Below are 15426 nucleotides of genomic sequence, written 5' to 3'. Positions count from 1 at the left end.
GGTTGGCAAGGCTCAGGCTTAGAGATGGGGTCTCCTGGGAGGAGCTGGAAAATGTTGCTGGGAGAGGGATGTCTGGAATGCTTTGCTTGGCCTGCTGCCCCCACGACCCGGCCCTGTAACTTTTTTGATTACTCGTTACTGAAAAAAGTAGCGCCGTTGGTAACGCTGTTTATTTATAAGGCTGTTTAAGAGTAACAGCAATAAGCCTGGTCAGGCTCATGACAATATGGCTGCACTGGCTCTTAGACATTTAACTGATTTAATTACACTTCGACCTGCTACCTACAAGTAGTTGCAAATTGAGATTACACTGAGCTCAATCAATAACTCCCTTCTTACACTCTCACTGATCTCTGGTCTGAGCTCGATGGACTTGTGTTAGTGTTGTGTGACAGGTCGTCCCCCTCCCTGCCACTATATGGCACTGTGCCAGCTGGTGCTGTATAGAGACCAGTGAAGTGTGGAGTGAGTTTGGTGACACTACACTGTATCATATTGAAATTATTGATTAATATTCCTAATAAAATTTCCCAGAAATTATGTAAAATGCCTGCCTTTGCAACCAAGTGTTGTAGTGTACTCTGTGGGAGACCAGTGGAGTGTGGAGTGAGTTTGGTGACACTACACTGTATCATATTGAAATTATTGATTAATATTCCTAATAAAAATTCCTAGAAATTATGTAAAATGCCTGCCTTTCCAACCAAGTGTTGTAGTGGAGTCTGTAGGAGACCAATGAAGTGTGGAGTGAGTTTGGTGACGCTACACTGTTTTATAGTGACGTTATTGAATATTTTTGTAATATCTCTTTTCGGTGTTGCACTTTGTAGACGGTCCCTGCGCGCTGCGCTCACCGCCGGCTGCACGTAAACACCAATGTTCTTGGTGTGGCTCCGAGGACGGCTCATTTTGATGAATATTATGCTGTAGCTCGTTGTCTATCTTACTACAATTGAAAATATGCGTGTTTTGTGTTTTAACAACGTTTCACTGAAGAGTTAGGCTATTGATCCCGGAAGTTCGAATCTGCCAGTATCTTTCCAACTTTACCTAAGTGCAGAGGGCCCGGTTTTCGGGCCCTCGATGGTAAGTTTCTCCACTACTTTCTGGGCTGGAGATCTGCCACTTCACCGCTGTGGGCTCCCATCGGAGCCCGAGCGAGTAAGTTTTCTTCACCGCCCCTCTTAAGTTCTTACTGCGGCCAACAGTTACGCACATTCTCTATAGAGAATGTGAAGGTGACGTCACGCACGTTGGATTGTGGGGCGTCAGCGCCATCTTTAGAGGAAACAAAGCAGTGAAGGGGAATACGAACATGAAGCAAAGGAGATGGAGAAGGGCAAAGAAAATGACAGAGGACCCTACCGCGACAAACTCAAATTAAACGCGAGGCAAAGGTACATAGAGAAGCTGCAAATGCTTAACAATGTCGATCCCTACGATATAACGGCCAAGGACTGGAGTCAAGACCCCGCTGTACTCCCGCCACTGACATATCCCGACATTGTAAACTATCTGGTTTTTGGACTGAGTGCATATACTTTACAAGAATTTAAAAGTTATAAATCTTTAGAAGCCCATGAGCAGTTCTGCAGCGGGTGGGTGCAAGATTTACTCATTCACAAGCCAGAAAACTCAGCGAACACAGTCGCAGTAGCAAAGGTAAGGGTGCACTGTTTTTGTCGGGAATGAATGAGTGAATGACTGAATGAAAGAGTTTATTTCGATAAGCAAGAGTACAATATATACAACCATTATATACAAAAAAACAGACATGTAATGAAATGACATGAAAGAAAAAACAATGTGCCTAAAGCTTGTGGATCATGGATCTTTGTTGTTTCTTTTTCTGTCAAAGGTCATGCACTCCCAGCGTCTCAACGAGGCTCCTCTGAAGGCTTGGGTTATACTCAGCTCAACTGGTGTAGTTCGGGCAGCTCATTGTACGTGCATGGCTGGTGTTGGCGAGACATGTACACACATTGGTGCCCTACTTTTCAAAGTGGAAGCTACTGTCTGGTGCAGGGAAGTGAAAACAGTCAGAGACAAACCTGCATACTGGATCCTACCTGGTAATGTCAACAAAGTGCATGCTGCTGAGAGTCATCACATTAATTACACTTCTGCTGCCTCCTCCCGAAAATCCCTGAAAGGTCCCATATTATGCAAAATGCACTTTTGCATGTTTTTCACACATAATTGTAAGTTACCAGTGTCTGTGGAGACCCCCTGAAGTGTGTACAAATGCGTCCTCTCAGTATTTCTCCTTCCCTGCATTTCTGTGAAGGAGCCCTCCCACAAGCTGTTTCTATTTAGGTCCTCTAGTTACGTATGTAGAGGACCTGGCCCATCCTACTAGGCTGTCCCACTTTCACTGGTGAAGATAAGCCCTCCCCTAAGCTACTGCCGTCTGCCACATTGAGCTACACACCCCCGACAATGCCGAGTGGGAAAGGACGACATGCCAGCTGCTCTGTTGCAAGCTGCAATAACCAAGACAGAAGTCTTTTTGCAGTTCCAACAGAAGAAGAAGTGAGGACCCAGTGGATATCTTTTATTTTTGATGGAAACCCTCCTGGAACAGTCCCGAAAATACTACATGTATGTGCTAAGCATTTTACACCGGAGTCTTTCAGTAACCTATTTCAGTTCCAGTCAGGCTTTGCCACTAAACTGTGGCTGAATGCTGGAGCAATACCAACTCTTCGTGAGCCGCCTTCAACATCAGAGGAGGTAAGTTGTCATGTTTTACCATGTTTAATCAGTTTGAGTGATGTGTTGGCAATATAGGTCTAGCGTGAGCTGGGTAGCTGTAGCTGTTAGCCGTGTAACGTTATCTGTAGCTGTTAGCTGTGTAAGGTTAGTTGTGTAGCTGTTGCTATTAGCTGTGTAACGTTAGCTGTTAGCTATGTAGCTGTAGCTATGTGTGAAAGGAAACTTTCTGTCTCATTATACCACTGACGCATAGTATAGAAAGGTCACAGCAGCTGTAGCCTTTTTTGACATGTATGTTGTTACCATTGGGCATTAGTGAAAAGGCTTTTAATGTTTAACATGTTGACGTATGTTGACGTTATATTTGCTACTGAGAACGGAGGAGGAGCGGTGGGGGTTGCGGGGGTTTTGACGGAGAGACTGAACTACATTAGTAAAATGTGGCAGCGCTGGAAAGAAACTTAATCTTGTTCTTCCCGGCTGGTCCGCACACTTGGTTGCAGCTTGTAATGCCAAGATAGCGAAGTTCACGCAACAGCAGCTGCTGCTAATCAATGCTCATTAATGGGGCAGAGCTGTACGCTCAAAAAGTAGTGCACACGATACAGTTTGCCTGTTCTGGAGCTTCAACCGATAACAGCACAGATGCAGTGTGCAAGACTACTATGCCAACTAAAGCTTTTTGTGTACGTTACTACATAGAAAACATACTGTAACATGGCTCTGTTACATGGCTATTTTAGTGTTGCTCTCAAGTAATTTTACTTTATTCAAACTTAGCCAACAGGTACAGTAGGCCTGCCTGTTGTTTTTTTTCTCATATTGACATATTTTATCTACAAGATGTGTCATAAGACGTGTACATCATTCTTCTGGTTTTTTTTATAATAGTGTTATTTATAGAGTAGATGGTTCATTGATTAATCTTTTTTTGCCTTTTGACATGACCCATTTCAAATAGATAACTTTGATTACTTCCTCAGGTGAGCACACCACAAATGAGTGCAGGAAAAAGACATGTTTCCTGCCAGACTGATCCCCCCACCACATGCACCGTTGGCACTCAGTTGTCTCTGAGGACATTACAGCCACACTTCAGAAGTGCAGGTTTGTAGCTGTGTGTAATTTTTTTTATTTACATGGTGATGAAAACTCATATTATTTCACTGTAACTCATGCTGTTTTATTGAGGTGTTTTTATACATTGTTGCTTGGATTAACTAGTGAAATAAAATCTTTTAACAGCTGTCCAGGCCTCTGTGTCCTGCAAAGACAGTTGTACATCCACACTTCCTAGTGCAGCCACCAACCCCCTTTTAACTTCCACACCTATAAAGAGACCGGCAAAAAGACCTCGTGAGGAAATGGAGGAGGAAGAGGAGGATCCATTTGAGGGCACATCTTCAATGGCAGAGTCACGAAGGGAGGATGACACCTATGATCCTGCAAGCTCTGTCTCAGTGTCACTTTCAACAGACATGTCGTAAGTTGCTCTAATGTCCCTACATGCATGCCAAATATTATGCGACTTCATTGTAAATACAAAGAGTGAATATTTTGGCAGCTGCAGTCTTTATGTGTTAATTTTTTCCTCTTTTTTTCTTTCTTTCTTGAAAGTGGTGTAGTATCAAACGCCCCGCACAAGACCAAGAAGTATATCGTGCATGAGTCCTGCATTATGGAGCTGTTTGAGTTGTGCCCTATTTGCAAGTGTGTGTGTGAGGTTCGGACCAGGACGATTGGGACATTCCTAACCGTGGACCAACTGTGTCCACATTGTCAGTTCACCCGGCATTGGAAGAGTCAGCCTGTTCTGGGGAGTACTCCAGCTGGGAACATCGAACTTTCTGCAGCGGTGTACATCAGTGGAGCATCTTTCTTCAAACTTGAAAAGGTTAGAGGAAAACAAAATGTATATCCTCACAGTAGAACATGGCAAATAGCAGTAAATATAGCAGATCTTTATTTACCATCAAAAATGTTTTTGTTTTTATCTAAATTCAGATCTTCAAAGCTATGCAACTGCAGGTGTTCCAATATGACACCTTTCGTCGACATGCCTGTATGTTCATTGAGCCAGCGATTGTACACCAGTGGACCTCTTCACAGAATGACATCCTACAACGTCTCAGCATGGAGGGCAAGGCCATTGTTAGCGGTGACATGAGGGCTGACTCTCCAGGTATTTTTATGTTGTACTGAAATTGTGATAATGGGAGATGTGTTTATCTGAAAGGGATAGTTCACCCAAAGATGAATTTTCTGTCATTATCTCATCACTCCCATGCTGCTAGGACTGGAAGTTTTGTCAACTTGCACATGCGAAGACGTTTCAAAAATACACCCCAAACTTGTGCTTTTAGCTGTTTGCTCTGCTGCGCTTTGTCTGCACGCTCCTTCTGATGCCGCATGCATACATACTTATAAGTCTGTGTATGTACGTTCATGCTGCATCGATCTCAGTAAACAAAGCAAAAAGAAAAGGTTGATGGCTTTTTTTTTTTTTTTTTTTTACAAAAGTTTTGTCTTGTGTGAGCTGAAGGACACTTTGATTACTTTAGATGAACAACATGCCAGCATTTTTATGAAATTATGATATTTTTAGTACATTTGAAGCTAAGTAACCGTACTCTGCAGTTCTGTGAAAATAAGCGTCTAGTCAAACATGGTGGCATAATAGTTGTCTCAGCCCAAAGGTGCCAAGTTTGATTCCCAGTCTGGACTAGGGCCTTTCTTTATGGTGTTTACATGTTCTCTGCGTGACTGTGCGGCTTTCTGCAAGATGCTCTGGTTTCCTCCCACCATCGAAATATACACATTGTGTATGAAAGTGTGAATGTGACAGGGCCCACTTGAAAAAAAATTCAAACACAACTTATGAGGTTAGTGATAAACTCTTAGATGATGTCAGATGAGCATGGATGTTGACAAAACTTCACAAATTCTTCTATTGGTATGGGTGTGTGTGGGAAAGGTACAGTAAAAACAAATTTCTACCCCCCAAAAAAGTGTGTAGTATAATGTATTATGATTTTATATTTTAGAGATTGTAACAATGTTTTCCCAGGGCACTCCGCAAAGTTTGGAAGCTACACCATGATGGACCTCAAAACCAACAGAGTTATTGATATTCAGTTGGTTCAGGTGAGTGTGACTGAATGAGGTTTTAATGTGTTTTCATATTTATATACAAGTTTTATATAAGTGTTTGTTTGTGATTTAACAGAGCAACGAGGTTAGTGGAAGCAACCACATGGAAAAAGAGGGGCTGCAGAGGAGCCTGACCTTGTTGAATGAACGGGGTGTGACTCTGGACTGTATTGTTACTGACTGTCATCCACAAATCCAGAAATTCCTGAGGGAAAGCAACATCACCCAATTCTTTGACGTTTGGCATATCGAGAAAGGTATTATTCCTGATGATGATTTACAGTGTAGCAAATATAGAGAAACACGCTCACCATATAGGTGATAAATTTGGAATTCTACAAAGTGCATTGAAGCAGTCACCACTAAACACACACAGCAGTTTTTTTTGTATGTGTGCAGCTAAATTCCATGATTACACTTATTGTCTTTCATGCTTCTCACAATCAGGTGTCCATAGTGTAACATTGTTGCACTGTTAGACATGAATGTTTTTTTCTCTACAAGTGTGATTCACTTTTTTTTTTTTTTAAATTCTACATAGCAAGTGATCATTCAGTGGCCCCTATGTTTGTGATTATTATTATTACAGAAGACGAATGTATTTCTTCTGATCTTCAGGAATTTCAAAGCAACTAGACAAGTACGCCAAGATGAAAGACTGTGAGAGGTTACGGAAGTGGATGCGTTCAATCAAAAATCACATCTACTGGACTGCAGCATCATCCACGACTGGACCTGAGAGGGTGGCAAAATGGAACTCCATCCTGAACCATGTGCAGAATATCCACACACATGAGGACCCCATTTTCCCTAACTGCCAACATGAACTGCGCAAAACCAGGGACAAAAAGAAATGGCTGAAAGCAGGTTTGTTATATGCATAGAAAACATTAGTATCAAGTGTATTATTAAATTTAAAATTCTATTCATTCATTCCTTTTTTGTCTTTTAAAGAATTCTGAAAAACAATATCCTGGGCCGCTATTTTCGTGGTCACTAAAGGAAATAGGCCTGTATTTGGCACAGGCATTGACATAAGACAGGCCTCTTGATTATTTTTACACTAATATTCTTTCACAATTGAGATGGGAAACACTATCAAAGTGATTATTTGAATTGGATTACATTTAATATTATGGCTATTATACTGCAGTGTGAAATAATAAAGTATTGTATTTGCTGGTCAGAAAATTGTTTTTGGAGCCATCTTCTGTGCTTAAAAACACATAGTCACACAAGACTAATAACAGACCAGGGGTTTATCTGAAAATAGACTGTTAATTGAAGTGTTACAGTAATCAAAAAAAGACTGTGTAATTAATTTGGTATTATGTTTTTCCCCTCCTATTTAGGAACACCAGAATTCTTCAAATTGGAGAAGGTCATGTCAAATAAGCGAATCCTGAAAGCTGTGGAAAAAATCAGTCCCCACCACCAAACATCATCTGTGGAGGCTTTCCACAGTGTCATCCTTCGTTTTGCACCCAAGAACGTGGTTTTTCCTTTTCTTGGAATGCTGTGCAGGTAAAGATAACGGAGCTAACTCGATAAATCTTAGCATGTGCAAATTATTTTCAATATAATATTTTTATTGTATCTCTAGACTCTACTTGGCTGTACTCTACTACAATGAGAATGCTGACCGTCCACAGGCCAAAACTTCTGCTGGAGAACCAGTCTTCAAGGTGCACTTCCCAAAGGCCAAGAAGGGAGAGTGTGTGGCTAAACCAGTTAAGACTAAGCCAACTTTTCGTAAGTTTAAAATACTTTATTTTGTATCCAAATACAGAAATGCAAACTTTTAGCCATCTTATTTACATAACTTACAAAACACAATAAATTATTTATAGAATATAAAAAGAAAACAGTCATGTAAAGTGAAATGCAAATAACTTTAAAAAGGTTTGTTTTTGTCACATGTGCCCACACAAACAAAATGTAAGCTTTTTTCCCCCTTGTGCTTTATCTAAATATTGCACAGACTATGTTCAGGGCTTGATGGACCTGATCTTCGAAAAAGTCTTTGTGGACCCGGCGCCTTACATGGAGGAGGTAATGAAGATTCCCATCCCAAGAGACTTGCGAGCAGAGTATGTGCGACCAGACAAGGAGGAAGTCATCGCAAGCTATGTCTCTCGCTTCAATCAAGAGGGGGCAGCTTGAATCCTACGTATCTGCCTTCTGGATCCGGAAATTCACGGCGTATACGTAGCACCACACATGCTGGAACAACCACCCGTACCCTCCGTCCAAGGAAGCCCCAACACCATCCAACAAAGCTTCGGTATCCACATACCTGAAACGCCTGGAAAAAAACAAGTTTTATAACACATTAATTATTTTACAACATTTTTTACATTCAGGTGTCCTTAAAAGCCCCAAGGCAACTTTTAGTAAACATCTTATTTTGAACTGTAATCTCCTGTAAATATTGTATATATATATATATTTTTATTGTTTTCTATTTGGGATTTTTAAAATATTTGCATGGTTTCTATTTTTATATAACTGGTTTGATTTGATCACTTTTTTATACTCATTTATGTTGTGATTGTGAGAAAAAGAACACTGATGCTGCTTTTTTGTCTTTTGCAAATAAAAGCACCACTCAACAAATTTGTTTCATTTCAAAGATCATATATGTGAATGCAAACACAGCTATATTGTATGAACAAGATGGTTTTGAATTTTAGCTATTACTATACTATTGTGGTATGACTGTTATGCCCACCGAAATATGACTTGATAGCATGAAGTCACACAATAATGCTTATATTTTTCATATCATACAATAATAATTTTTCATGGGGGACATTGACAGAGATCATACAGATAAAACAAGCCAACTTACTTCTCTATTCCCCTGATCTGTAAACGGCCATAATTTGCTCTGTAATGGTTGAATTCCCTCTGTAAAGAGTAGGGATTCAGGCAAACAGGCTCTAAACCAGGGTGGTCCAACATGCAGGTCATATGGTCATCTACCTGCTGCATCCGTCTTAGAACCTAGGGTAAAATGTATAAGGTAAGTGTTAATGTGGATAACAACAAAATGATGTAATAAGTCAAACCGTAGCACCTGTAATACTCACCATAAAAATATAAAATAAATATTAAACAAGAAAATGCAAAACTGGATTATTGTAGGCTACTCAGTAACATTTCAAAAGCACATTATTTTGAATTAGAAATGATAGTTTATTGAGACTGAAGAGAATAGTGGAAATAGTGTTTGCAGTCATCATAAAACAGATAAGCTACAATAATTGCTGTAAGATAGCCATGAGAGTATGTATGGACAAATTGCTGGTTTTTGAAGCAGGGCAAACTACAAACACAGCAGACTGCCTTGAAGTCTGATAAATGAGTCGAGGTGGATGATTACAACTAGATAATATATTGATAAAACATAGCAATGTTGAATTATAGTGTCATTATTTCGTTGTAATAACTATGCCTGTGGGTAATGGAGCGTAACGTAGGTTCGTCTGCTCAAACATTAGAATTGTGTGCTGTTCTCCAGCATTAGATTTGTTTTTTTGTTTCTCTGAGAAACACTTGGCGTTTTCAGGTTTTGTACTTTTCAACGGGCATAAGAAAGAGCCGTATACATTATATACAAAGTTTAAAAAAAAACAAAGAAAAAACGAGGCAATATCGCGTTGTATTGGCGTTTTGAACTTTTACCCTTTCAATAGGCATAACAAAAGAACACTATTCTCCGTGGAAAAAACATTGTCAAAAACGTTTAAAAATATCAAAACTTACCATTCAGAAACTTCTTGCTGCATTCGCACTACTTCCTCTTGTTCTTCTTGCTGCGCTTCTCCCTCTTCAACCTCAGATTCAGGGTCAAATATATCAGTTTGGACTATCGCGCTCCTTCTAGCCGCCATCTTTACAGACTCTGACTGCGTTGTCATGGTTGCGAGTTGGTGGGGGCACGGCCTTCGGGAGGGAGGGGGCGTGGAAAGCAGCAGCTCATTGCATTAAAGCCACAGTGCACCAAAACAGCTTGTCCAGAATAGGGCTGAATCAGGAGGTTTCAGGTACATGCTGTATGCCTCATCTGAGAGGAATTTTCCTGCACAAACGGCAAATACATGCTCTGGGGGCCTCATTGAAATATTATTTATTTTTAAATGTAGCATAATATGGGACCTTTAAACTTCATTATGAGCTGGAATCACTAGTCAACACAATTGAAAGTCTTGGGAAGACGTGTTTTGTCTGGCCCAATACCCACATTGTTAAAAAGTTCAGAACGTTTCAGCCGTCTTTTTAGTTTACATCACTGGATTCATAACTTTGCCACTGCCACTGGGCTTGGCTTTATAAGCAACTTTGACTGTTTCTGGACTGAGCGTGACTTGATTACATCTGAACAAGACGGGGGCTGAAAAGTTGACTCACAACTTTATAAACTTCATTGCTTTTGGAAACACGACTGTTTTACTACAAAACTCTACTGGTGTGTTAGAAGTAGTGTTGCTGTAGTGTTGCGACTTCATATTCACTATATGAGCAAGTAGTAAAAATCTCTACTTGATCACTATGTAAAATATGTAGTGTTGCTGTAGTGTTGTGACTACACATTTACTACACAAACAAGTAGTAAAATCTCTACATAATCACTATTTGAATGCCTGTGTAATGAAGCAGTGGTGTTTTAACAGCTCTTTCACTACTCTGCTTGGTCACTACTGGAAACACTACTGTTTTACTACAAAACTCTACTGGTGTGTCATGAGTAGTGTATAAACTACAGATTTACTACACAATTACTACAGGTGACTACACAGCCACTACTACACGAATAGGTTTTGTGTAGTAATTTAACAGCAGTTTTTCATGAGGGATAACCTGCGAGACAGTTGAGCACAAAGGCTCCGGAGAAGAAGCCGAGCTAGTGACATGCAGTACAGCCGAGTTAGCGAGATGCAGCAACAGGACATGAGAGAGAGAGAGAATGAATAAATGAATCCAAATACATGACATATTTATCTAAATCCTGACGAACTACACTGGCACAGGTTTCATTGAGGAGGCACTTTCACTTTCAGGAAATTGTGCCAAAAAAATTGTGGGTATATTATACCCGCTGAGGGTACACACATGCATCCTTTCAAATTCTGTGAGGGAAGGACCCTGTCCTCGATAGAATTTGAAGGATCCTCGACATTGGAATAGCCCTTAGGCAGGTTTTGATGACGTAGCATCCTTGAAATCCAGCCAGTAGGATCTTTCCTTGGCTTTCAGGGTGCGTTCTGAATTGCATAGCCTACTTTTTCTTTTTACTTCTATGGGTAGCCTACTGCAGCTGCGCTTAAAAAGTATGAACTGTTGCATGCTGTATGCACACAATCGGGATATACTAGGCTACTTCTCATAACATTATGGCCTGAACTTTAACCCTCTTGCTTTTATATCCGTTACCTTGGAGATACCACAGACGAAGGTAAACTTAGAGAGCTCTGCTGTTGTTACTTTGAGATGTGTATATTTTAACTTTAGTTATAACTGCACAGATTGTAGATTCTTACACATTATTTATGTGACAGTGAAATTACATCAGCAGTTGTGATGTGTCAGTGTCATTTTCATAGTTATGTTCTATTGTTGTTTGTAATATTTATGTATTTATTTATTTATTTTGTTTACTTAAACAATTAGCCCTAATATTCCTATTATTACTATTCGACTGATCATACATCACTTGAATGCACTGTCATCCATCATTGCGACTTCTGACAGCTGTCAGTCAGCTGTCAAACAGCCGTCATTTATTTGCGGCTCAGTCGATGTGACGTAACGGCCGCTGTGCAGACGATTGTGGGTGAGAATAGCCAGAAAAGCATGCTGGCTTGTACACTGCAAAATCGGACCAGATGTAGGAGAACATCCTGGTATTTTTGGCATACTGCATTTGACATACTATGTAATGGGACATACTAAATCTTTTTTCTGGCATACTTTGTAGTATGGGTATTGGAATGCACACTGAAAAACACCCACAGTAAGTTACTGTGCCTTCAGATGACCACCAGGTGTCGCAGTTCTCCTATTTTTCAGCAGGAAAACAAACTTTTTTTTTTTTTAGTGGACAGCTGAGGAAGAGGAGGGATCACTGAAGCGTGTGTGAGTAAAGAAATGTACCTCCCCGACTTATTGTCACACACTTGGATCTCATGTGTTTCACACTGAAACCAGCTTTAAGCTCAGTGTGTAGCCTACCCTCCTGTCGCTACCAGCCGCTGTAATGCGGCAGTAACTTTAGTTATGAGTGTGTACAGTCGTGTCGGAATGGATGCAGACAGTCACAGTAACAGTTAGGTAAGCAGAGTGTCGACAGGTGACCAACTAAAGAAAACGGTACAACACATACGGAATTTCTATCGCTTCCTCCGGTTTGACCTCACCCGTCTAGCCGCTTCTGCTCTGGGGTTTACCTGCTTCTCCTGCTCCTCGCTGGACTCTTCGGTGTTCACCTCGGCTGAAAAATGGAGGAAAAAACGGATATTCCCAATGAGCTGCTCGGTAAGATTAGACAGTGAACTGCGCTGAGGCAGCTCAACTTGCTCAGTTTAAACAAATAACACTAAGTTAGCAAGTTAGTGAAACGTTTGTATTGCTGCATATTTCTTCAGCCCTCCCTGAAGCTAATAATATTTGTCCTCGAGCCTCTTTGAGTGACTTGGGGAAAATGCTTGACCCTATCTCCACCATAGAGTTTTAAAACTTAAAAGTTAGGAGTTGAGTGAAGTAAATGTGAAAGCTGACAGAATTAGGCTATAAAAAGTACAGATACTCCCAAAAGTTCACTGCAAACAGTTGAGAAGTCACTTGATGTTAATTGTAAAGGACTGTTATTAACATGTTTGTTTTTGACCCTCCTTGGAGCTACAGATGATTTTTCTTGAGCCTCCCTGAGTGACTGGTGGGAAATGCCTGACCATCACTCCACCATAAATTAGTTGTTAAATTTTAAAAACGAATCCCTTGATGTAGGTAAGTTTTAAAAAGTTGAAGACAAAATCCTTGAAAAAGTTGAAAAGAGCCTAAATCAAATGTGTAGAATTAAGTTATTTTGATGAAATATCAATATTTTGAGCTCAGATTTGGTTTTAATTTTTTCTCACGAAAACATTTGTCTCACATGATGTGTCAATGATAATTTCTATTTTTACAGTTTCTAGCAATCATAAATAGTGTAAATTGGGCAATTTTGAAATGGATTTTAAAAATATATATGTTCTATTTCAAATTCTGCAGTGAAATAAGTACAAAGTACAACCATTTAGATTTTTATGCCCCTCTTCTAAGCCAAAATAAAAAACACAAGTCCCTCCCCAGTGCTTAAGAAATTATTTGACATGCTTCCTTCTTTTTGCACCACTCCCTCTACCCTCAAAAGTAACAAACAGTCCCTTAGAAGAAAGCATTACATACTGATGTATGAATTTTAAAGAAATATTTTGGTAATACAGACACCTTGGAGGTTTAGCTGCCTTAAAAACATTCTATGTCACCAATAAACAAGATCATATCTCATGGGAATAATGTATGAAGCCGTAGAAAAGGTAAAAACTGCTATAAAGTTCAACAAAACCAGCCATGTGCATACACTGCTGGATACCACAGACACACTGTCCTGACTATCAGCGGAGCATACCACGGATATTTCCTGTTTTTTACCTGTGAAAATCTAATTGTAAGTCATTTTGATGCTGTTTCTCAGTAAAAAGTTATTTTCATGCCCTGAGGGCTTGGCTGGCTACCTGAGAGCTTCTCCTCTGCCACTTCCTTATCTGAAGTGGGGGAGAGAGCTTTGGGAGAGAGAGAAGGGGTGTGTCCTGTGAAATTCCTTTGAATTGTGAGATATTATCAACACATACTGCCTGGATGACTGAGTGTGAAAGAAAGAAAGAAAGAAAGCTGTAAATTACTGCAGTCTTTGCTGGAGAAAGCCTAGAAATAGTTGACTTTTAGTTGAATCTGGCACTGATGCAGCTGGAAATCTGTGCTGTCTCAGTAAATTGAGTTTAGTTGGAGTTTGACCTGTCTTGACTTTTTCAGGGTGATATTTTTGGACTGAAGTGGTTGGCGTCTGGTATTTTGTCCAGTGTCTTTGATGTATTTCAATGAACCAAAATGCACTAATTACAACATTAGGTAATGGCAGTATAAGGTACCAAACCTGTGTAGTGCCCTAAAACTTTCTTAAAGCTAAACGAAAAATGCCAGGACTGCTGTGTCTGTACTCTTTATAGGACTGTCGGTCATTATAAATCAAGAAGCAAGCCCAGCACTGGGTGGTGAGGCTGACTCACAACCCCGTGCTCTCTGTTACGCTGTCTGCAGCTCGATCTCACACTGTATGTCACTGGACTGGCTGATGAATGGGGCTTTTTGTTGGCAGCTCCTGCTGTTGGCTGTAAACGGGCAGACTGACCTGACGCTGCTCACTGAAAAAACTAAAAGAAGAGGTTATCAGATCTGCCATTACACACAGGCTCGTAGGATGATTAAAAGTGAGGCTGGTCATAGAGGGAGAGGGTTGAATCTGACATTTGGCAGAGATAAAGGAGAACACCGCCTTCATTAAGAATTCCAGTGTGTTATATTTCCATGGCCTGGCAAAGTTTAATCAGTATTTGTGAACATAAGCTGCTCTCTCTCAAAGCCAGAAACCAGACAAGTAAGTCTCAAACGTGTAATGTCATAGATTATAAAGTCTGGAGCTGCTCCACAGACAATGAATGGGTGTCTGATTTTGTGAACCCACAAAATGTTTGTTTTCATTTTTATACCCAAATGAGTTTTATTTAGGCTACCCATAAAGAGTGCTGCAGAAATGATGCTTATTTTTAGGCCAGCCAAAATCTCAAGGCACACCTGTATTTATATCTGTGCACAATAGCCTGTGTGCTATCACTCTCATCACAACATAAATGTTTGTTGACAGCAAACCAACACAGTACATGCAATAAGTATAGAGCAGGAATGTCAGATAGGTCAGACCATGTTTAACTGTATGTGTTTAAATGTTACAGTTATGGCTGAAAATAACAACAGAAACAATTAAGCCTACCAGTTTCACATATGTCCGCGGTTGGAAGCTTCGGGGTACTTTACTGTGCTTCTGCCTTCTCCCTGAACCCGCTGGCTCCTCAAAGCTCCATTGTCTCCACTGCCAACCGCCCCCAAGTGCCCCCAGCCGCCCCCAAGCTGGGAAGCTGGCCACAGAATTCAGCTAGCTACTTCCCGACCTTGGGGGCAATTCCCGGTGCTCTTGTCTCCTGTCTGAACCTGGCGTTCTCACCCAGGGGTGCTCTTAGGTACTGAAATTTGGCACCAATTGATTTGATGTGAATCGTTACTCTCGGTACAATGTCATGGTGATTGGATCTATACGCACAACGTTCCCCTGGCTCCTCTCAGTGTCATCTATAACATCTTTCACCATTCATCGTCTATAGAGCAGCTCTCAACTTTTGATGTCATCAAAAATTTGTTGAGTTTTAGCTCTCTAGGTTTTGTATTTGAGAAAGAGCTGTTCAT

The 15426-nt window shown here is 40.5% G+C and overlaps 3 protein-coding genes and 1 long non-coding RNA gene across 5 annotated transcripts in view; 3 read left to right on the top strand and 1 right to left on the bottom strand.

The window, feature by feature from the left end:
* Positions 1–1306: 1306 nt before the first annotated feature.
* LOC125905196 (uncharacterized) lies at positions 1307–2316 on the top strand. The gene is made up of 3 exons (XM_049603088.1): positions 1307–1662; positions 1859–2153; positions 2288–2316. The coding sequence occupies exons 1-3, from the start codon at positions 1330–1332 to the stop codon at positions 2314–2316; spliced, it is 657 nt and encodes a 218-aa protein (XP_049459045.1). The 5' UTR covers positions 1307–1329.
* Positions 2317–2363: 47 nt separating this feature from the next.
* Positions 2364–8030, top strand: LOC125904679 (uncharacterized). 2 transcript variants are annotated; one of them, XM_049602262.1, is made up of 11 exons: positions 2364–2733; positions 3699–3822; positions 3961–4198; positions 4333–4609; positions 4720–4897; positions 5783–5859; positions 5942–6122; positions 6484–6732; positions 7218–7389; positions 7518–7617; positions 7847–7986. In XM_049602262.1, exons 1-11 carry the CDS (start codon positions 2440–2442, stop codon positions 7862–7864), a joined length of 1908 nt encoding a protein of 635 aa, XP_049458219.1. In that variant the 5' UTR covers positions 2364–2439; the 3' UTR covers positions 7865–7986. The 2 variants fall into 2 exon arrangements, with proteins under 2 accessions (XP_049458219.1, XP_049458218.1); XM_049602261.1 differs by having other exon boundaries at positions 2366–2733; positions 7469–7617; positions 7847–8030.
* A 15-nt stretch (positions 8031–8045) lies between these two features.
* On the bottom strand, positions 8046–9972 carry LOC125904680 (uncharacterized). Its single transcript, XR_007451518.1, has 3 exons — positions 9634–9972; positions 8717–8871; positions 8046–8170 (listed from the first exon to the last, which is right to left on the bottom strand). It is a non-coding gene; the product is annotated as an uncharacterized LOC125904680 (long non-coding RNA).
* Positions 9973–12004: 2032 nt separating this feature from the next.
* The window catches only part of LOC125904248 (F-actin-uncapping protein LRRC16A), an 83255-nt gene continuing 79833 nt past the window's right edge, over positions 12005–15426 (top strand). Inside the window, exon 1 of the mRNA XM_049601531.1 lies at positions 12005–12402. Within this exon, the coding sequence (XP_049457488.1) occupies positions 12366–12402 (37 nt within the window). The 5' untranslated portion in view covers positions 12005–12365. The remainder of the gene's footprint in view (positions 12403–15426) is intronic.

Source organism: Epinephelus fuscoguttatus, linkage group LG17 (assembly GCF_011397635.1).
Source record: "Epinephelus fuscoguttatus linkage group LG17, E.fuscoguttatus.final_Chr_v1".
Taxonomy (NCBI): domain Eukaryota; kingdom Metazoa; phylum Chordata; class Actinopteri; order Perciformes; family Serranidae; genus Epinephelus; species Epinephelus fuscoguttatus.
The sequence above is the reverse complement of the archived record's forward strand: the minus strand, read 5'-3'. Positions and strand labels throughout refer to the sequence as shown.

Coding starts and splice junctions, on each gene's coding strand:
- LOC125905196 (XM_049603088.1), top strand. CDS start 1,330: ATGGAGAAGGGCAAAGAAAATGACAGAGGACCCTACCGCGACAAACTC. Junction 1,663..1,858: donor ACACAGTCGCAGTAGCAAAG/GTAAGGGTGCAC, acceptor TTTCTGTCAAAG/GTCATGCACTCCCAGCGTCT. Junction 2,154..2,287: donor CTCCCGAAAATCCCTGAAAG/GTCCCATATTAT, acceptor ATTTCTGTGAAG/GAGCCCTCCCACAAGCTGTT.
- LOC125904679 (XM_049602261.1), top strand. CDS start 2,440: ATGCCGAGTGGGAAAGGACGACATGCCAGCTGCTCTGTTGCAAGCTGC. Junction 3,823..3,960: donor GCCACACTTCAGAAGTGCAG/GTTTGTAGCTGT, acceptor ATCTTTTAACAG/CTGTCCAGGCCTCTGTGTCC. Junction 4,199..4,332: donor TCACTTTCAACAGACATGTC/GTAAGTTGCTCT, acceptor CTTTCTTGAAAG/TGGTGTAGTATCAAACGCCC.